Source organism: Mus caroli, chromosome 18 (assembly GCF_900094665.2).
Source record: "Mus caroli chromosome 18, CAROLI_EIJ_v1.1, whole genome shotgun sequence".
Classification (NCBI taxonomy): domain Eukaryota; kingdom Metazoa; phylum Chordata; class Mammalia; order Rodentia; family Muridae; genus Mus; species Mus caroli.
In genome coordinates, this window is record NC_034587.1 from 8,431,256 (window position 1) to 8,456,790 (window position 25,535).

General features: G+C 49.6%; 1 protein-coding gene across 2 annotated transcripts in view; it reads left to right on the top strand.

The window, feature by feature from the left end:
• Positions 1-7,104: 7,104 nt before the first annotated feature.
• Cables1 (Cdk5 and Abl enzyme substrate 1) overlaps positions 7,105-25,535 on the top strand; it is a 110,830-nt gene continuing 92,399 nt past the window's right edge. For both annotated transcript variants that reach the window (XM_021150771.2, XM_021150772.2), the window contains exon 1: positions 7,105-8,430. In XM_021150771.2, the coding sequence (XP_021006430.1) occupies positions 7,697-8,430 (734 nt within the window). In that variant the 5' untranslated portion in view covers positions 7,105-7,696. The remainder of the gene's footprint in view (positions 8,431-25,535) is intronic.

The window sequence follows — 25,535 nt, forward strand, 5'->3', positions numbered from 1 at the left end:
CAGTTAAACCACTTCAGAAACACCTTCACAGACCTGTGCAGAGGGTGTCCCTAGGGGATTTCAAATCTAGAAATCTAGTCAAATTGATAAGTGACTAACTATTACAACCATTAAATGGATTTTGGGTTGGGATTAGGATACCATTTTCAACAGCTTCTGAACATCCTTGAAGAAACTTCTGTCATTAACACAGCTCTTTTAAGGATTTGCTTACTTGATCTTACATGCCTAAATGCATGTATATGCACCATGTGCACATCTGGTACCTGTCGAGGTCAGAAGAAGGCATTGAACTTCCTGGAACTGGAATTAAGAATGGTTATAAGCCACCAACTAGTTGTTCGGAACCAAACCGGGGTCCTTGCAAGAGCAGCAAGTGCTCTTTTACTGCTGAGCCATCTTCTCAGTCTCCACTTTTGTTTTTTTGTTTGTTTGTTTTTGTTTTTGTTTTTTGTGCTATGTATTTATGTGAAGTGGTGTCCTCAACTGTAGAGGAAGTTTAATCCAGCAACATGGCTGCTCTGGCAAGGGGTCACCTCCAAAGACATTCTAGGTCTATGTGATATGGCTGGAATGCAGACAAGCTCTGGATTACAGTATGTTCTGACTAGACTACAGACATGCCCTTAGTACATACATTTAATCCCTAACAATGGTGGCAAGGCTAGTTTGTAGAAGGCAGCAGCCATGTTTGAAAGTGATGTCTAATTGAGGGGCAGACAAAGTGATGAATCAGAGAGATCTGACAGAATGAGTCAGAGATAGGATACACCCAACTCACAGGAGAACAGACAGGAAGAGAGGTGACTTGAGAAACAGCATACACACAGACACACAGACACACACACACGTACAGAGAGAGAGAGAGAGAGAGAGAGAGAGAGAGAGAGAGAGAGAGAGAAAGAAAAGCAGCTTTACCAGGACAGTTTCTCAGAGACAGGTTGCAAGTGAAGACAAAATGAGCCAGAGAATAAGAAGGACCAAGAAAATTAGAACAGATTGCCAGAATTAGTTTGAGGCCAGGCAGACCAATTCAGTGAGAAGCTGAGAGAAGCCAGTTTGAATCAATCAGCTTGGAGAGGTGTTTGGGCCAGAAAAGCTGAGTTGAACCAGCCACCCATAGTTCAGAAAGAACCAGGAAGGGTGAGCTTATTCAGCAGTAAGCCTCTAAGATGGCAGTTACATCAGGCAGATAAAAGTTACTTTACACTAGGCACTGATGAAGCAGCTCTGAAAATAAGGAAGATACATCGAATCCTGCACTATCAAATATCAGGTTCAACTTTAAATACATCGTTAGTGCACACATTTGAGTTCATCTGTAATAAATGACAAATTAATGAGTACCTGAATTGTTTAAAACATATTTTATGACATTATCAACAGATGTTTTGTGTGCATATTTTCTATACCTATATACTGCAGGCAATCACACAAACATTTCTTGGGCAAAAGGAGGTGTGAGTGAAAAAGTGTAAGAAACCTTGTCCTGCCAGAGAGTGGTGGCGCACACCTCTAATCCCAGCATCTGGAAGCAGAGTAGGCGGGTCTCTGTGAGTTCAAGGCTATCCTGGTCTACAGAGTGGTTCTAGGATAGCTAGGGCTACATAGAGGAAACCCTGTCTCAAAAGAAGAAGAGAAGGAGGAGGAGGAGGAGGAGGAGGAAGAGGAGGAGGAAGAGGAGAAGGATGGAGAGGAAGAGAAGAAGGAGGAAGGGGAGGAGAGGAAGGAGGAGGAAGAGGAGGAGGAAGAGAATGAGGAAGAGAAGGAGGAAGAGAAGGAGGAAGAGGAGGAGGAAGAGGAAGAAGAAGAGGAGGAGGAGGAGGAAGATGGAGAGGAAGAGGAGGAAGAGGAGGAGGCAGCAGCAGCCCTGTCCTTGGGAGCAGAGACTGAGTAACTGTTGTTCTAGGAGATATTCTGGGGGATGGCCTGGAGCTTTTCATTTCCTGTTTCTCTGCCCCCTTTTCTCTGTAATACTTACTACATAGTAGTGCAAATACTACCATTGCCTTCCTGGCTTGAAGCTGCAGAACATGTTCACTTCTCACCACACCTGGAAGTCGCAGAATCCACTGGAGACCCTGGAGTGGACGGCATTTAGGAAATGTGGGGATGAGAGCTACAAGCCACATTTATAAGCTACTTTATGGGGCTATATATTACTCAATAAACTTATTTTTCCATTTAATATCCTCCAGCTTCTGATTTTATTCAAATGTTATATCACATCCCAGAAGTCCTAAGGAAAATCAAGGAGATAAACAAAGATATTCCTGTCAAATTGCTAAAGGGGAAGCAGAAGCCAGGCCCCTGTCTGCTCTTTCAGTTATTTTCTAGTCAGCAGAGGTAACATGTATTCAAGCAAGGTCAGCTTCCAGATGCATCAGAGCCTTGGGACCACCTCCTAGGTAGTTCCCCCTCTCTGTCTTAGAAGGTCTCAGTTTCACTGCACACAGGAAAGCAGGCTTCAGGCACCAGGTCTCTCTCTGTCTCAGACCCACTGCTCAGGTGTGTGTCCCAGCAACAGGAGGCAGCCTCCACTTTGGCAGAACACACAGTAAAATAATTTGATCCGAACTGGAGCTGATGAGCAGGGTTCTTACAGTCCTGTCTGCACGAGGGAAATCACAAACAACTAAGGCCCAAAGTGTATGGACCATCTTCTGTTCGGTTCCTGTATTTTGTATTTTTCTAAAAATAGCTGTCTGTGACTGCATGCTGGTTACATAACTTACATCACCAGCAATGCTCATAACACTGCAAAGTAAATACCACCAATCCTATGTTAATACACCAGAACACCGGACATGGAGCTGAGCACTTACCCAAGCTGGAGCTGCATGTAAGCATGGGAGCTGGCATTAGAGCCTGGTTTTCTGAGTCTAAAGCTTATTTCTCCTATGTCATCTTCTGAGTGATGTCCCTACCATTTCAAAGCTAATTTCCAGACTTGTTGCTTCATGGTATTATTTTTAAGGACTAGAAATGTTACATACATTCTCTTTTGTAAAAGCCCAGGGAGGTACTGAATTTGTTGATCTAAACAGTGCATGCATTTTGGGTCCCTGGAAGCAATGGAAGTTTCCAGACTTGGAATCTGAAAGGCACACTATGAAGGTGGGTGGGTAAAAGGTCAGAGGTCACTTCTGAGTTTGAAATCCCACCAATCCCCACCCACCCTGGAAACCTCCTCACTCAGGAAACCTTCTATAAGCCTGTCTCCTGCTAAGTCCTCTGCAGCTTCTCTCCTGAGGAGAGGCAGCCACCCTCTTGTGTCTTTCCCAGCAAATCTCTTTTGTGAGGTTAGTTGTGCAGTGTGACTTTGTGGTATTCCTTGGGTCCTGAGTGGCAGAATACCTTTGCCCTCAGAGCCACAACACTTCTCCTGGGGGAAACCTTCCCCCTCGGCGTGGTAACACCGGTTCCAAAGGCGAACATGGGGGTGGGTTGCAGGGAGAACTGCATTTCTTGTTCTAGTCCCATGTGGCTACAATACACAAAGAATTTAAGTGTAAAATTGTGTTGTTGGCTACTTGCTTCTCTTACAAATGCTTGAGCTAATTAACTTATAGGAAGAAAGGGTTGGGAAAGGGGGCTCAGCAGATAAAGGCTCCAGCTACCAAGCCTGAGAATTTGAATTTAATGCCCAGAACCACATGGTGGAAAAACAACTCCGGGGTTGTCCTCTGACTTCCATACATGTTCCATGACACACACACACACACACACACACACACACACACAAGGAAAATGAGATATTAAAAAATGTATAAAGAGAATGGATTATTTTAGCTCATCATTTTGGAGCTTTCTGTCATAAATGATTGCCCCAAAGTCTTTTGAAGCCATGGTGAAGCAGTACAGTGTGGTTGGGAATGAGGTGTCCAAAGCCACCCACCTTAAGGCTGGGATGCTAAAAGGAACAGCAAGTGGCCCTAGAATCCCAGTCTTCGGATACTCAATGATCTAACTGCCTCTCATCGGTGCCCACCTCTGAATCATACCTACATGAGGAACAGGCCTTTATCACACAGACCTTGGGGACCCAGAGAACAGCAACCTCCTACGTCAGCTCAAATTCTGGTCTTGTTTAATGCCTTCCACACAGGTCTCCCTTCAAATTATGAGCTCCTTTGGGCCATATTAATGACATCTGGCATTTTTTAAAGCGAATTGAGGGATTATCAGATGTCTCTTGAACAGGTTCCTCTGGAAACAAGCACAACCCATAGAGAAAATGAGTTCAGAGGAGTTAAGTGACCTGCCTTAGGAACCCAGAGGAATCCCAGCACTTGGGAGGCAGAGACAGGCGGATTTCTGAGTTCGAGGCCAGCCTGGTCTACAAAGTGAGTTCCAGGACAGCCAGGGCTATACAGAGAAACCCTGTCCCGGAAAAAAAAAAAAAAGGAACTACAAACTCTTACCATGCGGGTTTGTAGTTTTTCCATTCTAGCTGACTCTAAGAGTTGAGTAGGAAGATGAAAAGTGGAGCCTCACCTGCCTATAAAATAACTTTACCAGTAGGGGGCGCAGAAGTGTGCATGAGCCATGGTGCCACTGGGATCTGTATGGGGGCCCAGCCACTGAGAGCTATTTATTTATTCAATTTTTCTGTGACTAATCTTTAAAATATTAATGACAATGCCCTTTCACCACTACCCAGGGTGGTCAAGTATGCAGTGGCTGACACGCAGTTGGGAAGCAATAAATCATCTCTCAGGTCCCTCACCATGGGGTCATAGAGACCCCGAGGTTAATTAGACATTGATCCCTCTTTGATGTTTTAATAAACACTTGAAATCGATCTGCCTACTTGAAACTTAGGGTAAGCATATACATGTCAAATATATGGATTTGCTGAAAAGATACTAATACCCAGCAAGACTTTGAGGAAGCAGATTAGATCTTCTCTGGGTGGAAGGCCTTAAAACAGGGGCGGTCATCTGCCCCAGAAACTGTTTAAACTTTAAAAAGTTAATATTGTATGATAGACTGGGATGTTGTATGATAGGCCTGTGACCCTAGCTGTCTGAGAAGTGAGGCTGGAGGCTCAGAAGTTCAAGGCTTGCCTATACTACAAAGTGAGTTCAGGGCCACTTGAGTCTACAGAGGCCTAGTCTCAAAATTTAAGAACAAGAAAAGAGAGCTGGGGAGATAGCTCAGTGATGGAGGATTTGCCTAGGATACATACAAGCCTGGGTCCTCAATACTACCCCCAAAAGGGAAAAGATTTTATAAACATACAAAATATATATTATATAACATGTTGTACTGGCTGGTTTTGTGTGTCAACTTGACACAGCTGGAGTTATCACAGAGAAAGGAGCTTCAGTTGAGGAAATGCCTCCATGAGATCCAACTGTAAGGCATTTTCTCAATTAGTGATCAAGGGGGAAAGGCCCCTTGTGGGTGGGACCATCGCTGGGCTGGTAGTCTTGGGTTCTATAAGAGAATAGGCTGAGCAAGCCAGGGGAAGCAAGCCAGTAAAGAACATCCCTCCATGGCCTCTGCATCAGCTCCTGCTTTCTGACCTGCTTGAGTTCCAGTCCTGACTTCCTTGGGTGATGAACAGCAGTATGGAAGTGTAAGCTGAATAAACCCTTTCCTCCCCAACTTGCTTCTTGGTCATGATGTTTGTGCAGGAATAGAAACCCTAACTAAGACACATGTCATATATTATAATAGTGCTTATCAATATTATAATATATTTCGTATATATATTTTATAATACAAAGACTGTCACTGTTCTTTTCTTGATATTTCAAGATAGAAACAAAAATATTACCATAGATGATAAGATTGTTAGTGATTTCCCCCTCGTGTTTGTTTAAAACATCATTTATTGGAGGGGTGTCATAAAATAGTATATGTGTGTGTGTGTGTGTGTGTGTGTGTGTGTGTGTATTCTTTTACAGGAGCAGAATTGTAGTCTCACTTAACATTATTTTCAAAAAATTAAACAAAAAGCTAGGCCAGCGATCAGGTAAATTACGTCAATTGTAATAAAGTGACTTTAAGTTTCAAAGTAGTTAAAGTATTAAAAACCTAATGAAATTCAGTTGGTCACTAGTGAGTCAGCTGCAGACAGGCCTCTGCTTTTTCATAAGGCCTAAATATGGCCCAGAATTAAATATAAACAATGGTTCATACAAACAGCCATGAGACCTGTTTGTCCCTGTACATGTAACCCACACCCTGCCTATCTTCAACTCTGGGCTGGCTGCACATCTCCAAGCCGTGTATGCTTGCTTTCAGCTACATAATTTACTCTGCTGAACTTGAAAAGGAGTGGAATTTCAATGTAGAATTACCCATTAGCTACAAGGCTAAATTTAAACCTCTAATTAAATTAATCCGTTCATCTTAAACACTTTGCTTCTCCCTTAGTTCTAGAAGCCTTAGTAAGGCTTCTTAGGTGTCGCAGAAATTCAGGGCGACAATTGTTCCATACAGTATTTAATAATACGCCCAGGCCTTAGAGAACTCAGCAGGAGTCTTTGCAAAGTGGCTGGGTAGCCCCGCAGTTGCTCCTCCTAAAATCATTTGTTGGGGTTGTGGGGTGGGTCTTCCTAGACCCAGATTCACGGTGTCCCTAGACAGGAACCCATCTTTCTGGAACATAAAACCAGGGGCCAAACAGACGTTGACGAAACAAATGGGACTATCAATCCCCGTTTATAGAGGAATAAAAGACTTGCAGACATTTGAGTGTAAGATTATTCTAACCCGTTCAGATCTTCACAGAAAATCCATTACATTTTCAGGGAAAATGCCGTCTGTCCTTTGCTAAGAGCACCAGTGGTGTGTATATTAATCAGCTGGGCCACTTAGAAGGCGCTCACACTTCCAGGCAACTAGGTGGGCTCCTTTGCATGTATATTGGCAGCCGCCCCCTGGGTCTGCGAAATAGTGGTGCCACATCCCAGTGATTAGCACCACTTTCGGTAGGGATGTCCACATAGGAAGGTGTATCTGTTAACAAGAACCGGTGTGTCCAGGCCCATGGGTAACACCAAATTTGGTTATTGGGTCGGGTGCAAAGGCTCCAGGTGATCGCCCCGTAACTCTTACCCGAGCACAAGCTTGGGCTGCGGCTCACCCGGCTCTACCGACACCCGCTGTTCTCCGCCTGAACGTACAGAGGTGACGTGCTCGCCTCCAGCACCTGGCTTCCGCGTGCCCCAGGAATAGCAGGAACCGTGGGGACCAGCCCGGTGAGCCCCCGCCCTGACACGCGCCGGGCTCTACTTCCCTCCTCCTCTTACACCGCCTCCTGCGCGGTCGCCTCCCGCCGCTGCGGCCTCCGCCTGCGGCTTTGTTTTCCTCCCAGGTCTCATTCCCCACACGTGATACTGTGTTATTGCAAAGAGCGCTCCGGAGCGCGAGCGCGGGGCGCGCGCACTTATAAATACCGAGCGGCCGGCCAGGAGCCCGTGATCGCGCGGCACGGAGGGTCGGCCAGGCGCGCGTGGGTCCGGGACGCGGAGGGCGAGCCAGGCGCGTGTGGCTCTCAGCGGCGCCCGAACGCCCAGGGCCGAGCATGGCCCGCCCGCGGGAGGGTAGGACCGCCTCGCACACCGCCCGCGCCCCGCGCCCTGCCCAGCCCGGGTCGCCGGGGCTCGCGGCCGCGGCTTAGCACTCGGCACCCGCCACTCGCTTCTCGGGTACCGGGGAACTGACGCCCCAGACGGACACAATGGCGGCGGCGACCGCCACCGCGGGCACGGCCGCCTGCAGCAGCAGCAGCAGCAGCAGCAGTCGCGGCGGCAGCACGGACGCCGCGGCCACCAGCGGGGTGCAGCCGCCGCCGCCTCCTCCGGCCACCGCGCCGCCCGAACCTCTTCGTAAGCCGCGCATGGACCCGCGGCGCCGCCAGGCTGCCCTGTCCTTCCTCACCAACATTTCTCTGGACGGACGGCCTCCGCTGCAGGACCACGAGTGGGGCGGCGGCGAGGAGGGCGGCGGGACCAAGCCCGGAGCAAGGGCTCGGCTCAGCCTGCTGGCCGCTGGCTGCAACGCGTTCTCGGCACCGGGCACCGCGGCCGCGCCGTGGACCGCCGGCTCGGGTTCCAGCCCTTGCCCGCTGCCGCCGTCTCTGGTCCCCCGGGTGTTGGGAGAGCCATCTCAGCCGCCCCGTTCAGCTCCAGCTGTCACCGGTGCTCAGCTGCAGTTGCCTGACGGGCCGGGAGGCGCCGGACAGGAGGAGCTGGAGGAGGACGATGCCTTCACCAACGTGCAGGTGCCATCGGCCAGCTTTTTGGGCTCCGGGACCCCCGGGAGTACGAGCGGCAGTCGGGGCCGCCTCAACTCGTTCACTCAGGGAATCCTGCCCATCGCCTTCTCCAGGCAGAACTCGCAGAACTACTGCGCCTTGGAGCAGTCAGGCCAGGGCGGCAGCACCAGCGCCTTGGAGCAGCTGCAGAGGTCCCGGTGAGTATCATGGACACAAGCACGCCTAGCTTTGCTGTGTCTGGACGACAGGAACCTCACTGAGGTCGTTCCCACCTTCCTGCTCCTGGCTAGATCCCGGGCTCCTGGGCACAATCCCAAACCACTAGGGCATCTGAAAGGGGAAGAGGCCCAGGGAGTGTGCACGAACCCGGCACTAGCAGAGCGGCCGCACCATGCTCTTGCTTTGGCCAGGGAGTTGGGAGTTGGAAGAAGCGGTTAAAAAGCGGTGCGAGAGATCACCAGCTTCCTGAAAACCGGTCCAGACCCGGAGGCGCGTCCCCAGCTCCGGGCGAGCGGCCGCCGGGTGCAGTGGGTGGGGCCGGGGCAGGCGGCGCTCAGGAGACCCAACTAGTAACAGACACGTGGGAACCCCTCTGGAAAGTTTGTGGAGCCCGGGAAATCATGTTTTCCTAAGAAATGGAAAGTTTTTTTGGCATTTCCTTGGTTCAGGCCTAGAGTGTGGGGACAGAGAGGAAATGTGGCCTACAACTTTTCCATTCCGAGAAAACTGGCCTGAGACTCTTATTGTACGCTTGTGCGCGTTATCTGCAGGTTTGAATATCTTAGCAAAAACGCAAGATATGCTTATTGGAGAAATAGCTGGAGTTAAGTGCTATATGCTAAGACAGTGGTCTTGGTTCTGTGTGGGGTCGTGAGACTACCTACAGGCTGGGGAAGAAGCCCAGGTGGGTCTCTTGCAGGCCTGTGGCGGGAGTCCTTCCTCATCAGTTAATAAAGCCTCCTGAGAAATTCTAGCACTGACTACCTTAGTTAATTATCATTAACTTAGGGAACCAAAACCTCTGTTTCCTCTAAAGGGATAGGGCCCGGCCTTTGTTCTGTGGGCATTAGGTGGGTAGGGGGACCGGCCTCTTGCCATTGCTTTCCCAGGGAAGAAGGTTTATGCTCCCTGTGGCCTGTTGGAAAACCTAACTTGCTTGGTTAATGAAATAACAGAAGCACCAGCCGGGCTTACACCGGTTTGCTAGCTTCCCAGCGCATCAAATTAGACCCGTGCTGCTGCAGAATGTTATAGTTCAAGTGTGCATGGGCCTTGGGCAGGGGTGTGGAATCTGGGGAAGCAGCCCCCTAACTGCACGGATGAGTTAGTGATACTGGGTACAACACTCCTGCTCTGGTGTTTCTTGTCACAGTCTGCATCTCCCGTGGTGAGTGGGCAGCCCTGGGGTAGCAGAACGGCCTTAACTTACCACATGCCCTGGAGGCCAGCATAGGGTTATGATAGGCATTGTAATAAACTGGTGCTGTGCTAAGCCAGTGTGTCTCCTGGAGGGCCGATGCACTGGAAAGAGGATGTCCTCCAGGAAACTCATTCAGGAGGTGTAGAGCGTCTAGCATTTCTGTGGTAAAAGACATCCAGAGCTTTAACTTGCTAATCATAGCTCTGGGAACCCTTAGGATACTTTACTGATCCTTTCTGTCCAAACACGCCCTGGGATGTGCTAGTCACAAAGATGTGTCCTTGCCGGACAGTCATATAAAGCAAACTGTTTCTGAACAGCCTGTGTTTGGAAGCCTGGTAGGTATGCTTTTTGGCAGGTTGTTTGTTTTTGTTTTGTTTTATTTTGGTTTGTTTTTGCTTTTTCCAGACAGGATCTCTCTGTATATCCCTGGCTGTCCTGGAACTCTCTCTGTAGACCAGGCTGGCCTCAGAGATCCTCCTGCCTCTGCCTTCCAAGTGCAGGTGTTAAAGGCGTGCACCATCACCTTTGGCAGTTCCTAGTAGAGGGGCAGAGGGCAGGTTAACATGGCCTGAGAGAGGTCAGTGTGGCTAGGGAGACCTTTGCCTGAGGTGTGTCACTTTATGAGCCCGGAACAGTACTTTCTCCTGTTTACAGTCACCTAAATCCCAGGTGTGGCCTTCCCTGCCGTCATCTTCCTGGTGTGGGGGCCTTCTGAAGCCCAGTGGCCCTTGGGGCTCTCTCCATAAGCTGCTTTACAAAAACCAAAACAAAGAAACAGCAAACAAACAAACATGCGTGGGATGGTGAGCTGCCGATCAAGTTGGTTTCTGTGGATTCTTTCCCAGCTCTGTAAGAAATTCTTTGAAGCCGTTTTGCTTCTGATTGTGGGCTCTGGACCCACATGGAGAGCTTAATAGGCAGTCCTCCTGTTTTCACTCTGACCAGTGCACCTTCCTGTCAGTGTCCCAGGTGACTGACAAGTACTGCCATGGTGAACCACAAATCTATCCTTTTTCTAGTGAATTTAAGGTATAGGAATTTCCTATATTGAGTTTGTCATAGATATACAAAAACAAAGATTAACTATCACAACTTCAAGACCTGCACTGTGAACCCTCTTTCTGGTTCCTTCCTTCTGGATGCCTCAGATCCTGGGGGTGGAACTCTGGTGCTTCCATGTGCCAGAGAAGCCTCCACCACTCAGCTGTAACCCCAGACCTTACACTAATTAGGATGGATTGCTTTGCTGTCCAGTGTTTGAGCTGCAGCAGGGAGGAACATTTCCATGGTTAGACCTTATGGTACATGCTCAGTCACCATGAATCTCTGTCCATGGAAACTGGACATCAGAGGCATTTGGCCCTCACAGCTGCCCTCGTGTGGATTCTTTCACAGACAGGGAGACTCCAGGGCTCAGAGCGATTGAGGTACTGCCTGACACTGGACTCAGTACTGAGAGGCACCTTGACCACGGACACAGCCTGGGACTAGATAGCAGCTTGGATCTTTGCCATTCCACTATGACTCCCTTTCAGCCCTCTCACTGCCTTGCTATTTGTCCGGAACACAGGAGGCCAGTTATCCCACGTGAACCTGGAGCTCTTTCCTGATGGTCTCTGCCATTTTTCTTCCCTTTCTGATCCTCCAACTTCGTTACTGCTCCCTAGGCTCCATTCTCAGAATTCCCAGGGCTCCCAGGATCCTGCAGCCTCTGTGGAGGGGCTTCACACAGGCCTGGGGAAGCCACCAGCTGCCATTCAACTTTACACCCTGCCTTGTTTCCTCTCTGCTGGTGCAGTGAGCCCCACATGGGCAGGGTGTTAATGGGCAAAAGGGAGCAGATTTGGAAAATTTTACAGCTTCTTTTACTTAAAAAGAAACATCAGGCCACAGCTGGCATAACTCTTGTTCCGCTGCCAGGATCTTCTGACTGGCAGACAGCCACCCAGCAGTGCAGAGTAGAGCTCAGGTGTGAGAGCCAGCCAGAAGGGCTGCAGTGACAGAGGACTGTTCAAAAATAGCACCTGAGTTAGTATAGTGCGCCAGAGTCGGATCTGTGGTGGATGGAGCCCATTTGACAAAGACCTGTGTCCTGGGCTGGGATGCTTGTGGCTCCATTGAAGCTGTGTCACCCTGGGCAGGTCAATCAGCCTTTCTGAGCCACTCTCCTCTTGAGCTCCTCCACCTGTGTTTTGAGCCCTTGCAAAATGCCTTGGCTGTACTTAACTTTCTGAATGGTAAAATGTATTGACTGCTAAATGTCAAGGATCGGGGCTGTCAGATGTTAATGTAGTTAGCACCCCCTTGGGATCTATTTAAAAAGCAGGTGGTCCAGCCTGGCAGCCTTTGTCTGCAGTCCTAGCACTCTGGACCCAAAGGCAGGAGGATCAAAACCAGCCTGGGCTACATATTGCCCCAAACAAAACCTAGCAGTCCCTTCTAAGCAACTAACCAACCTTGTGGCGAGAAGAGGAAGTTGCTGTGGAGAGAGGCACTGCCCAGGTCTGAGGACTTCCGGGAGTTAAGTCACTTGCTCAGGATCTCCCAGCCCTTCAGGGAAGAGCCCGGGCTCTTGGCAGATTGCTTCTCCTGGCCACCGAGGGATTTCTGCATCCTCCCTCTGCGGCTCCTACCTCAGGGTGGAAACCTGGCTCATGCTGCTATAAGCTGTAATCGCTGAGAATTTATTGCAAAGGAAAAACCCAGGAGTTGAGAGGCAGAGCTTGTGAGGGGAGATGGTCCTTCCCGAGCTGCGACACCGCCTCGCTTCCAGACTGATTTCCTCAGCAGTCAGCAACCCCAGGTTACCTCTGAGCCTTGTTTCCAGCAACATGAGTTTCAGGGTCCAGAGCTGAGCTCTCAGGCAGAGCCAAGCTCCATGCGGGGTATTTCCGAAGACTGTGCAACCACACTGGGAGAGATGCTGAAGCCACTCTGGGTTCTGTCCTACCCATCAGCTACTCCATGTTGATCAGCTCACCGAGGAGTTAGGTGAGGAGGAGTGGCCGCTGACAATGGGCCTTACAGGTAGAATAAAAAGAGACAGTATGAACTGAGGACCCGATCCCACACCAGCTTTGAGAATTCTGGGCTCTCCGCCTGTTTCCCCCTGGAATTAAAGGCTTAGGATAAAAGAGCCTGCCGCTCCAGGGCTAGAATTCTAGTCCGTGCTGTGGTCTGCTGTGAAGGGCTACGGTGTGTCTGGCCTGGGGGCATAGGATAATTTAATTGTAGAATTAGATGCAAAGAGGTGGTGAATGTTTACGGATCTGCTTGGGGAACAGGCATGAATGAATGAGTGAGCCAGTGACTGGGAGTAAGAGCTCAAGTCGCCCACACCAGCTTTCAACTTGTCTTGCCTTGAGTTTCTGCCTCTCCCAACTCGTGACTCTTAAATGCTGAGATTATGGGCAGGTACGACCTTCAGCTGTGCCACCCAAGAAACTGGGGGGTCCCACTGGACTTTAGACTTCAGGAAGCCATCCAAGTAGGAAGCCTTGGCCTGCCTGAGGTGGCCATTCCCAGCCAACACCCCTCCCCATCAAGGAAATGGGCTGTAGTAACCTTGACTGCCAAGGGGCCCATTTATAAAGTGCTTTTGTAGATAGATGGGAATTGCAGCCATAGCTAAGAGTCACCCAGCAGACCGACGATGACGACCTTGGATGCTTCATTTCTTTGAAGTGGATGTAGAAGAAACTCTAATAATGGGTCTGGATGCTCTGTGTTGTGTATTCATTCAACAAACGCTGACTGTGATGCGTTTCTATTATAAAGTTTCACTGTGCTGAACACAGGAGGTATAGACATGGGATTGGATCCCTTGCTGTGTTGAGTGTACACATTAGCCTGGATCTAGCAGCGATGAATGATAGGTGAGTTCTTGGTTTGTGCTCCCACAGTGTGAGTCCTGGGGCTGGACCTGGAACACTGTATTGTTATTTAACACACAGGTAATGCATTTTGAGGCTTCAGTGAGTCCTGTTTATGATGATCCTGAGACCAGTGTATCAGTCCTGTTCTAAGGTGTAGAGAGGTTAAGTGGCTTGCCTGCGGCCCCTCAGCCCGTATGTGGGATGTGGTTTTAAGGTCTGGGGAATCTGCTGGTGCCTTCACAGCTCAGTGTTACAGTTTCTTTCCCTGACTTCAGCCCTCAGAAGCAGACTTGGTGACCTCAAAGGTCACCCACCGCCCACACAGCTTTCTTTCTTTAGATTCCCACCTTTGTATCATCTAAAGGGGATCTCTGGCCAGGGAAGCAGGGCTTTCTGTGACCACAGTAGTGATATCCCATGGGTACCTATGTGGGACCCCCTTTACTGCTCTCACTCCATGACACTGTCCCTTCATGTTGTCACAGTCTCGTGGGACCAGCTTTGCTCTCCATCCCTGCTGTTCTCTTTAGCCTGATCACCCTGCTTCCTTCCTGGGCCTTTGTTTGTTTGGACACTCTGTCTTTATAGTGTCATGCTGGGTCCCAGTGCTAAGGTGGCAGACTTGGGGAGCTGTAACAGACACTAGATGCCTGATGCACTCAGTGCCCAGGTGTGCAGGGGCCCCAGGCTCCGCTCTGCCCACTGTTGGCACCATCCTGGATGACACAGTATTTTCCAAGAAGATCCCTTTCTTCCTTTGGACTCAACCATCCCTTGTCCCTGGGTGGGGAGACCTTCCTAAGACCCACTTCTGGTCCTGCCCGACTCAGAGTCTTGCTCTTTCTTCCGCAGCGGCCTTTGGTGATTCCTGATCGCTACTGCCCGCTCCCTTGGCATGTGAGGGTGGCTCTTCTGAGGCTGCTCTCCCTGGGAAAAGTCCCCAGCACTGGCCACCTGACTGCCATGCCTCTTCCACAGGTGTCATGGCCCCCCTCCACCTCCTACTTCCACTGACCTCTTTGGCTTGCATGCTGTCGGGTACTGTTGGGTGGATCATTTGGGGGCCAGGTCTCACATAAGGCCCTTTCCGGCAGAGTGACCACAACCAAAACAAAGCCCGGTTTCCTGGTCACCTGCCGGTGGCAGCAGGAAGCTTTGGTTTGGTTTTGGATGATGCTGAGGGGACAAACCCAGGGTCTGTCTCTACCAGAGGTACCACTGGGAGGCTCATCCTCAGCTGAGTGGAGAAATGGGATCTTGGCACTTGGCCAACCTCTTCAAAGCTGGAGCCCCCCTTTCCTCAGGGCCATCTTCCCACTGCATGCCTCTTCCAGTCTCCCAAGCCTTTATTGTTTCCCAGCAGCCACCCCAGCCTCGGCTCATTTGGTGAGGCAGGATGCTTATGTGCTGCCTCCTCTGTTCAGCAGCCTGACTGGCCCACCCCATCTGTAGCCATGTCCTGGAGTAAGTTGAGGCTGCCTGTGTGACCTGCACCATCCTGTCTATCCTTCTCCTCTCCCTCTTCTTCTTTTCCCCCCTCCTCTCCCTCCTTTTTCTCAGTGGGTGAGAAAGGGGTCAAAGTCCTCACTCCCCTTCTTTGGTGTGTGCTTTAGCTTTATCTGCTCCATATCCTTGTGTGATACAGATTCTACCCACTTTAGAGCTGAGGAGACTGAGTCTGGGTGGTTTAAGGAGTCTTGTCTGAAACCCCTTAGCTGTGACAGTGTGCTGGCTTTGCCATGGGGAAGTATTGTTAGAGTCGATTAGTGAGCTCAGAGCTAGGCTGTAAGCTAAGCTCATCAGGATAGGACTGTCACCATCCTGGGAATCCAGACTGCCAGTCAGGTCCCTTCCTAGCTCCCTGAGACCTGGTGTAGCCTGTGGGCTGACGCATGAATAATGTTTGTGTTCCATTTTTCCCGTTGGGGGCTGTTCACATCCAAGGAAAGTCAGTTTCTGAAGAATGTGCTGGGTAACTCAGGCATGGTGGCTCGTGGCTGAACCCCACACTCAGAGATGGAGACAGGAGGACCAGCATGGGTTCAAGCCCAGGCTGGGCTACATGGCGAGACTGTTCATCAAAAATGCTTAAGGGGGCAAGGCATCTGCCATGGAAGATGATATGAATGTTCCCAGGACTACTGCCCGCTTTCTACTTCCAAATACAAGGGCTGAGGCAGTAGCTCCGTTGACAGTGTTCTTGCCTAGCATACAGGAAGCCCCGAGTCCAATTCCCCAGCACCACAGAGAAAATAAAAGCTAAACCCTATCATATGAGTTTGGTCTGTGGTAAATTTTAAAACAAAACTTCCAGGGCTAGAGAGATGGCTCAGTGGTTAAGAGCATGCACTGCTCCTACAGAGGACCCAAGTTGGTCCTCGGCATCTATACTGGACTGTTCATAACTGCCTATCATTCAGATCCAGGGACCTAACACCCTCTTTTGGCCTCTTTGGATACCCGCACCACCCCCAACTATGCACACCCCTGACTTCAAAGTTTTAAATATATTTTTTTTAATCCACAAAATCTTTTCAGATGCTGAAGCTCAAATCCCCTGCATAGCACTCTGTACTGTGTGGGAATCACAAACTTAGCGGTAATTTTTTGTTTACAAACTACCATGCTGTGGTTTTGTTTTGCTTGGTTTTCTGAGACTTCCAGGAACATAGCATTGATCAGGGTTTCCCAACCCTTCTCTGTTTTGTGTGAGTGGTTCGGATAATTACACACTAGTTTGTATTGAACGAAGCAATCCTTGGTGTGGCCTGGGGCTCATTGCTGCATGTTTAACCACAGAGATGAACACTTATAAAGCTCTAGACCATAGAGTGTAGAGCCTTAGCACTTGGCATTGCAGTGTCGTGGACGTGTGTGGAGGAATCAGTATTTAGTCTTACTCAATCATGGTAGAGTTAGCCGTAGGTAGGCAGGAGCTATGAAGAACAGATTGGAATGGTGTGGTAGGCCTTCTGCCTAGGGCTTGCTAGATGCTGACCTCACTCGGGAAGCCAGCTCTCCCAAGTCCAGTGCAGCCTGCAGTGAGGCGGAGTGAGGAGGAGACAGCTGTGTGCTCTGTCCAGTAGGGATTGTAAATGTGACTTGTTGGGAGCCCACAGCTCACCAAGGGCCTCCACAGGTGCTTTCTCATTAAAGCATTCAGAAAGTCGAAGGTAGAAAGTCGGCAGGCAGGAGAAGGGAGTACTGTCCTGTCAACATCCTGGTCTCCAATTCTGGGAGTTTTAAAACATCCAAAATCTTACCCCCTAGAGTCATGTCACTTATCAAAACAAGGGCTTCTATTACGTACTGTAGAATGTACCCCAATTCCTGCCCAGAATCCCCACTCTATTTGTTAACCTCAGAAGAACAGAGATCTGCCAGAGCCGGTCACAGTCAGTGTGGTAGAGGACAGAGAAGTGCTCACCAGGGTTTGACTGCAGCCTGACATCAGGCATGCTGATTGGCATGTGATAACCTCTTGGGCAGGCCAGCAGGACCCTGGGCTGCAAGGAGTGGTGGAAACATTTCCCAAGAAGCCATGAAGGCGGCTCCTGCTGTGGGAAAGGGCACTAGCACCTGAGCCTTCTCCTCTGCCTCTCAGCTTCTTTGTTCTCACAGTGGGTGAGTGGACTGAGAAGGGGAAGGGCCACCCTCTGAGTCCCGCAGCTCTGCCACTTAGCAAACCTCACCACCACCACCACCACCGGAATACCCCAAACCTCGGTGTTCTCATCTGTAAATTGGGATAATGATCTCTGCCTGATGGAATATATTAGCTTTCCTGTCACTGTGACTGAATGTCTGACAAGGACTTGAAGATGGATTATTTCAGATATCGATTCAAAAGGGGTGTGGTCCCTCACAACAGGGGCAGGATGGTGGCTGGTCACATGGCGTCTGCATGAGGAATCAGAAAGAGAAATGAGTGATGGTGCTCAGCCCCTTCCTTTTCTCTTTTTCTTCAGTATGGGACCCTGGTCCCCGGGATGGAGCTACCTGCATCCAGGGTGGGTCTTACCTCCTCAGTTAACCTCCTCCAGAAAACTCTAATACACATAGCAGACACACCGGTGTTTCCACAAAGCCGACCTAGTTAGCCAACCTTCGCAGGAGTGATTGGCCTGGGGCTTTGAAGCAGTCAAAGTTGGCTGCACCTTGCTAATCGCCCAGCTTTCTACCAGGAAGCAGTAGAGAAGTTGGTCAGATCTGGGAAGGTGGTGAGGAGCTGAGGGTGGGACACTGCAGGGTGGGGGTGGGGGGTTAGTCACCATGATTTATAATTTCATAATAGTAAGACCAGTCTTTATGGGAAACCCACCCTCCTTTGAGTGCTGCTTCTCCCTCCATCCCTGTCCCATACAGCAAGACCCATCCTGTTGCCCTGGCCGGTTCAGCACAGTGGGGGGGGCGGGGAGGGCGAGGGGCGGGGGAAGGTGCCATGGCCCATCTTGCTGTGTGTGTGAAGGACAGTCAGGAGATGCCTGCCAGGAAGATCCCTGTCACCCCACTGAGCAGCCTCAAGACAAGCTAGGGAGACTTTCCCAGCTGGGTTCTTACCCTGGGGCTGTGACTTAGCTTCCAGGGTCTAAGTGGGACAGCTCCTAGGGGGATGGACAGGACAGCAGCAGGCACACATGGAGTCCTTGCTGCTCAGTGACTCTGCTGATTCCTGTTGTAAGTTCCTCCTCACTGACCCTTCGCACCCCCAGCCAAACCCTTAGAACTTTGCTTGAGGCTCCAAGGTGTACTGTATTTGGCACTGGGACAGCAGCAGTTTCAGTATCAGCCCTGTCCAGGCATCTGACCCAGGCGGTGACTGAGGGGTTGTTAGATGAATGGAGCCCAAGTCTTGACCCAGAGGAGAAGCAGAATCTCTGTGCTGAGGCAGCTGGGCTCTGGGTAGCAGAAGTCAGGGGCCTGAGGTGGGAGCCATCGATGACGGTGGAGAAGATGGCTTTTGGGCTGGGCTTGCCATTTGACTATGATACCATTGTGAGCACCAAGCATGGACACCCACTGGATGCTTCCCTACAGAGAGACTCTCACTGCAGGGGTAGCAGGGAGCCTTCTGAGCAGGAACAGGTAGGATAAGCTTTTCAAAGACACACCTGTGAGAGTCACCCATGCCTCCTGTAAGTTACCGCTAACTAGCTAGACTTGGTGGGATCATTCCTTTGGTCTGTTGATTCCCTCTTTGTCTGGGATGGACAGACAGATCCTCCAGGAAGAGTCTACAGTAGTCACCTACTTTTGTGGCACTTTCTTCTTGCTCTTGTAGGATATACCTGGGTGAACTGCTCTGCCTCCTTATGGCCTCCTGGAATTGCAGAATGGGCCTCTTGAAAAGTGAAGGCAAACATGAAGTTGGAGGATAGTCAGTCCTAAAGTCCGGAGCAAGGTTTTTATTTAGCTGTAAGGGAGAAAGCAGGCTGAGGAAAGAGTCCAGGCTGAACACGGCTGGTAGAACATGGACTACACAATTCACGTTAGTAGGGTGGGGTGTGCCAACCATAACCTGTAACAGGTAGGGAGTGAGGGATGCTGGGAGAACCTGGCAGCCAGGTCTGCTTTGTTATGTTAAATAAGCACTTCAGTTAGCCATTGTTCTTGAATTTGCGACTTAGCAGAAATGAGGTTGTTGTAGATGTAATTAGTTAAGATGAGATTATGCTGAATTGAGAAACTCCAAATGCAAAGACCTCATCCCCTTGAGAAGGCCACGTGAGCATGCAGAACTGGAAGATGGCAGCATGGACAGGCACACAGGTTGGTGTGATGTTTCTAGTGTGCTCAGAGAATGTTAAGGAATCCTGGCCACCGTGGAAGTTGGAGAAAGTAATCTCCCTAGAGTGCCTATGGGAACCAGCCTTGCAGCACCTTGCGTCTGCAGAACTCTGGTTGTCAGAGTAGCTGATGGTCAGAGTCAGAGGTAGGAGCTGGGTCTTGGGACACATGGAGGTACCAGCCTTCCTCCCTGAGGCCAGCAGGGTGGGTAGGAGCTCTGTGATTATAAGTAAGCTTTCTGTTGCTGTAACAGATAGCCATGGGGAGGTTGGCTCATCATTTGGGGAGTTGTAGGCCACTATCCATTGGCCCAGTTACTTTTGGACCACTGGCAGGCAGTCTGTCCTAGTGAGAGGGTGTGATGGCACAGAGCTGTGCAGCTCATGGCCAGGAAACAAGTGTGGAGGAGACCAGGCTTCCACAGTGCCCTGTAATTTGACCCAATGACCTTTGACCCAAATTTGGACTCTTCCAATCCCAAATGACCAAAAGGCCTTCTAGTAACCAGGGCACAGACCTTTAATAGATGGCCCTTGAGGGGTGTATGTGTGTGTGTGCTTGCACGCAAGTGCGCACAATTACACTCCATTCTGGATATGGAAGTTTTTGGTCAAATCTTTGGCAGGCTTTAGAGCAGTATTCTAAATATGTTCCCTAACAGCAGATGAGGGAGCACAGAAGTCGTTGCTCACACATAAGCCCTAGGGGAGCCTGGAATGTTAACCACATAGGACTGGTCCTTCAAGGAAGGCATGCAGTAGATACCTGGAAGTCTAGGAGTGGCATGTTTACTAACCTGCTGCCTTTTGCCCTATCTGTGTGGCTAAAGACTTTCCCAACATTGGATTTCCACCACTCCTCTTTATCAAAACAATGTTCTTCTCAGTCAATTTATAGAATCTATCTTTATAGACATTACAAAGGGTTTTGATGTAGTCACTCCTGGTCTGCATTTAGCTTACTTTGTTCCTCAGGGAGATTTTTGTATGCTTTGTTGTACATGTGGGGTTGAGTTAATTATCAGCCGAATAGTTTTCACCAAATTGTGCTGCACTTAAATATGGCTAAAATAAACCTCTCTGGGTCAGACTCCCAACGTCTGAACAAACACAGGCTACTGAGTTGTACTGATCCAAAGTGCCTTCTTGCCTCCTGAGGTCATCTCTCAGAGACCCCCACACACGTGATTAGACATGGTGCTTTAATTATGAGACACTGTGTTCGATAAAAGCCAGCATTCTAGCATAAGTCAGGGGAAGGAAGCACTGTGTCCCAGCTTCAAGGCCCTCTGCCCCTTCCGAAGCCAGCTGCGTACCCAGCTGTGCACCGGGGAGGTTTTTGCTGAGTTTCCTTACCTTGGCTCCCCTGCCACCTCCTGTCTGTCTCTCTGCCCCTGCTCTGAAGTCTGAGGAATTTCATTACAGTTTACCACTCGTGTGGGAGATTGGCAAAAGAAAGGCACTCATAAAACTGCCTGTAAAATAAACTCTGGGAGCTGCCATGAAAGGACTCCTCTGTTAGACGTGGTGGCTGGAAAGGTCTCTGAGGAAGCTGAGAAGCAGTGGGAACCATCTAAAGCTGGGCATGCTGGTTAGGCTCCTGGAACCCTGGCATGTCGAAGGCTGGAGCAAGAGGCCAGCCTGGACTACATAGCAAGACTCTGTCTAAAGAAGAACAACAACAATCCCTTACACACAAACCAAAGATGAAAAGCCACCTAAAGATGGGCTGTAGGTTCTAGGCACTGGGAACGTGTTCTGGGCACATGAGGTGCGTTTAAAGAAGGAAACGAGTGGGTAGCTGCGACACAGAGACTGGGGAGTGAATGACAAGAATGGAATGGGTAGTATGTGTGCTTAATAGAAATCTCTCGCATCCTGAGAGACACCGTGGATTGGGGTGGGGCAAAAGTTAGAGAGGACTTGGTGAGCTCAAGGTGCTGGGAATTGATAGAACGTCCATTGAATGGCGCCTGACAGCACCAAGCTGAAGTAAGGAATCTTGAGAATAGTCACAGGACAAATCAGTTACAGGCTTGATACATGTTACAGACAAGATGGCACTGAGCCTTCTGCCCTGCAGTCAAATCCATGCTGGTGTGTTAAGGAAGGCTTCCTTTCAAGGGTGATTGCTGGGCCAAGGTCTGAGGACAGACAGGGGGGATGGGGTGCATGATTGGACAGACAGGAGAGGCAGAAGATACTAAGTGGTACTGGGACCTTTTCTGTAGACAGGAGGAGCCATTGTGCACGTATATATTAGAGATTGGAGGACCCTCGAGGACAGGAGGAGCCGTTATGTACACAGTGGGATCAGAGCATTCATAGAAACCAGGGCTGGAAGGAAGGATTGAGGCAGACCAGAAAGGCTGTGCAGAGGCCAGAGAGAGTCAGCAGATGATGGCCACGCAAACCGCATGATCATGATAGAGGAGCCAAGCAGGTTGGACGGAGACACGGGGTTCAGTGGGATGGGTTTGGGAGTGGGGTGCAGGGAAGCAGGGGGATGGCAGTTAGAACTTTCACTGGTTTTATTGGCAGTTTTGCATAGTAATACTACGCTTATTGAGCGTTAACTTCACGGGGGTCCTGTGAGCATGCAGTAAGCAAGGCATTATATATAAAACCACCAGTAAAATGGGGAAGAACCAACTGCCGTCCCTGGTTTTGAGACACAGAGAGCAGACACATCTGCTTTTTCCTGGGTCTGTGGCTTTAGGTGAGTCCCTTAATTTCCTTGAACCTCACTGGTCACCTGTGAAGGGAGAGATCCCCGTCACATGCGTGGAAATCTCCTAGCAGTGTATTTGAAGCCCAAATCTAATGGCCATGATCTCTGTGAAGCACGTAAAATGTAATTCTCACTAAGAGCCTCAAGTGGTTAGTAGAGGCCAAATACTCTTTAAATGTTCTGCAGATTTTATGGGGCTGAAACTAACTAATCATGCTAGACTTTCTTCCCAAATCCTTAGACCCACCTGGGACCCCACCTGACTCCGAAGGCCATACGTTTCCCCCTCTGGGCACTGTTGCCATTTGACACGAGGAACATTTTATCCAAATGAGTTTTGGACTCAGCTTTAGGACCTAGGTGCTCAGTGCATTCTTTTTTTTTTTTTTTAAGATTTATTTATTTATTATATGTAAGTACACTGTAGCTGTCTTCAGACACTCCAGAAGAGGGTGCCAGATCTCGTTATGGATGGTTGTGAGCCACCATGTGGTTGCTGGGATTTGAACTCTGGACCTTCGGAAGAGCAGTTGGGTGCTCTTACCCACTGAGCCATCTCACTAGCCCGCCCAGTGCACTCTTAACACTGTCTTAAGAATATAATCTGGTCACTCCACAGCCTGGTGTCTGATAAAGGTTGTGTTGGTGAGAGGCTGCCTTGTGTGCTGGGGAAGGAGGTCGCATTTTACAAGGTCACCTCTTTGCATCAGACACAAGTGTTTCTCAGAGGCCAGGCAGATTGGAAGCATCAAGATGCTCTATCTGCAGGTATCCTATAGGCTGTACTTTACAGAGAGAAAGAATATAGCTAGCATAGCTGGGTTAAAAGGTGTGACAATCAGACAATCAGCTAATTTAACATTAGCTCTCTGGAGCCAGGAAATGAAGAGTCAGACTGAAATACAAGGAACCAAGGAAGATGTGTACGGGCTGGTGGAATCTGGCGTGGGAGGAAATATTTATATGAGAGTTGAGCATTGATTTTTATATTGTCACAAATTGGTACCAGATGCCTGCCTTTTCAGACATACTCCCAAGCTCATCTGAGACTCTGAGTGGGACAGCAAATCACTTTGCCATTTGGGATGTCGTTTGATATTTTTTGGGAAGCTGCTCCCCCCACCACCACCAGGGTAAAGTATTCATACTACAGACTTCTAAAACAGCACTTTTGTGAATGGTAATTAACAGATGATGCCCCAGGGGGGGAAGTCTCCAGTTTCTTTTTATAACCCTGGCAGAAGTGATGGAGGTGACATTTCATTAGCATTTGCATCTCTCCTCACTGGGGATTAGTTCAGCCTGGTGTATCCACGTGCAGCCCTGGTCACTCCATTTCCATTTTTCTTTAACCTCCCGGCACAGGAGAAACACAAGAGTCTAAGGTTTCAGGGCCTTGTGTGGGCTACTTGTGGCAGCATCCCAGGATCATGGCATGGTCCAGTGGCTTTTCCCTAGTTTGAGCCCTGGGTTTAGTCTCCAGTGTTTTCTTATGTGGCAGGCTGCTTTCCTTGCTGGATGTAAATGCCTTATAAAATGAGGTTGGATGTTGTGACCGTGCTTCCTTGTGCCTGCAGGGCTTTCTCAGAGTGCTGAGCTGACGTTCCTCATGGTTGCTAAAGGCCACCTGGGCAACAGGGAGAATGGTCTGCTCTGGCTCTGGTGCTGGGATGCCAGCAGCCTGAGGACCCGAGGCTCAGCCTGGAAAAGCAAAATGTATGTGAGGATGTGGTGGGCGCATTGCATGCTGGCCATTCAGCTGTGCATTAGTTACAGTCTCAGTCAGAGTTTCTACTGCCATTTAAAACACTCTGACTGAAACTAATTTGGGGAGGAAAGGGTTGATTTCAGCTTACAGCCTGTAAGTTCATCAATGAGGAAAGCCAGGGCAGGAATCTGGAGGCAGGAACAAGGGCTTAGGCCATGGAGCCGTGCTGCTTACTTTACTGGCTTGCTCTCCTGGCGTGCACACCTGGTTTCTTATCGCATCCAGGGCCACCAGCCAGGGTGGCCCCTCCCACAGTGAGCTGGACTCCCCCACATCGGTCGTTGAATAAGAAAATGCCCCACAGGTTTGCCCATAGGTCAATCTGGTGGAGAGGACTTTCTCAGCTGAGGGCTCTTCTTCCAAAATGACTCCAGCTTATGTCAAGGAGACATCAAACCAAAACAAGACAGCCTCTCTACCCTGTGCTGTGACAAAATGTCTGAGAGGAAGCAACTTGGGAGGTGGGAGTAGGCTTGTTGTTTGGATTTACAGTGTGAGGAGATACTTTCACACTGTGGTAGAAGCAAGAGGCAGGTGTGCGTTATGTCCGCAGGCATGAAGAAGAGAGAATGCCCCTGGCTCTGCTTGCATTCTCTTTTACTTTCAGTCTGGGACTCCATGAAATGGTGCCACCCATATTCAGGGTGAGACTTCCTTCCTCTCTTAGGCCCTGACAGGTAGACCCAGAAGTGAGTGTGTTTGTTTCCATGTGACTAAGTCAGTCAATAGTGACAGTTACTTATCACAGCTAGGCTGTGGTGTAACCTGCCCTGGCCAGGCTGTGGATGCTCACGCGGTGACTACTGTGTACATAGAATGAGACAGAATGAGGCATGCAGCTTCTGTGAGCCAAAGGTTTCCCAGCTGTGGACTGGAGACCCAGATGGCTGAGGGCATCAATGTTGTATGTAGAAGCCTTCTCAGGGGCCAGGGGCCTATGCTCTGTCTTCCTTCACAGCCATCTAATGCCACATAGGTGAGTTTCTAGAATAAAAGTCTTGCTGACAAAACATTCTCACTGCTCAAATTTATTTTTAAACAAAGCTATTATAAACTTGGAATGAGGGACTACTGAGCCGGGCTCAGTCGTGGAGAGCCTCTGGTCATACTTGTATCACTCCATCAGTACATAGCCTGGACTCCATGTGTTTAAAATCACCTTAGTTAATACACGCTGTTGGTATGTGGTTGAGCCTGTCCCGAGTTATTGTTCTCACCGGCAAGAACACACTTGGACAACCGGATTCTTCTGCGGCAAGCTTTATTGCTTCTTAAGGAGGGAAGACCCAGACCCCGGAAAATGGTGCTGCTTATATAGCCTTCAACGTGGTGTTTCAGCACCTGATGTGGCGTGTCAGCTCCTGATTTGTTGCTCGCCCATCACCTCATTACTACGCCCCGAGATGGGCAGTGACTAGGCATGAGTTCACTCTCACACTTGTGCACAAGGCTTGTTTACTAGTTAGGCACAGAGGAAGCCAGCGCCATCTTATAATGGTGATTGCTCACGGAATGGCTCTCCACCTCTTCCCCTTTTTGTTTTATTAAAATGAGGCTGGACTAGGTCTGTGTAATTATGTCCATCCGCTGTGGCTCCTGTCTTAGGTCGTTCCTCTAATGTCACAGCCTTTCCCGTCATAGGGTAACCCTATCACAACCGGGCCCCGTGTCTTAGGTTGATCTGTGTATGAGGAAAGTTGCCCGTCCCTGGATACCGCA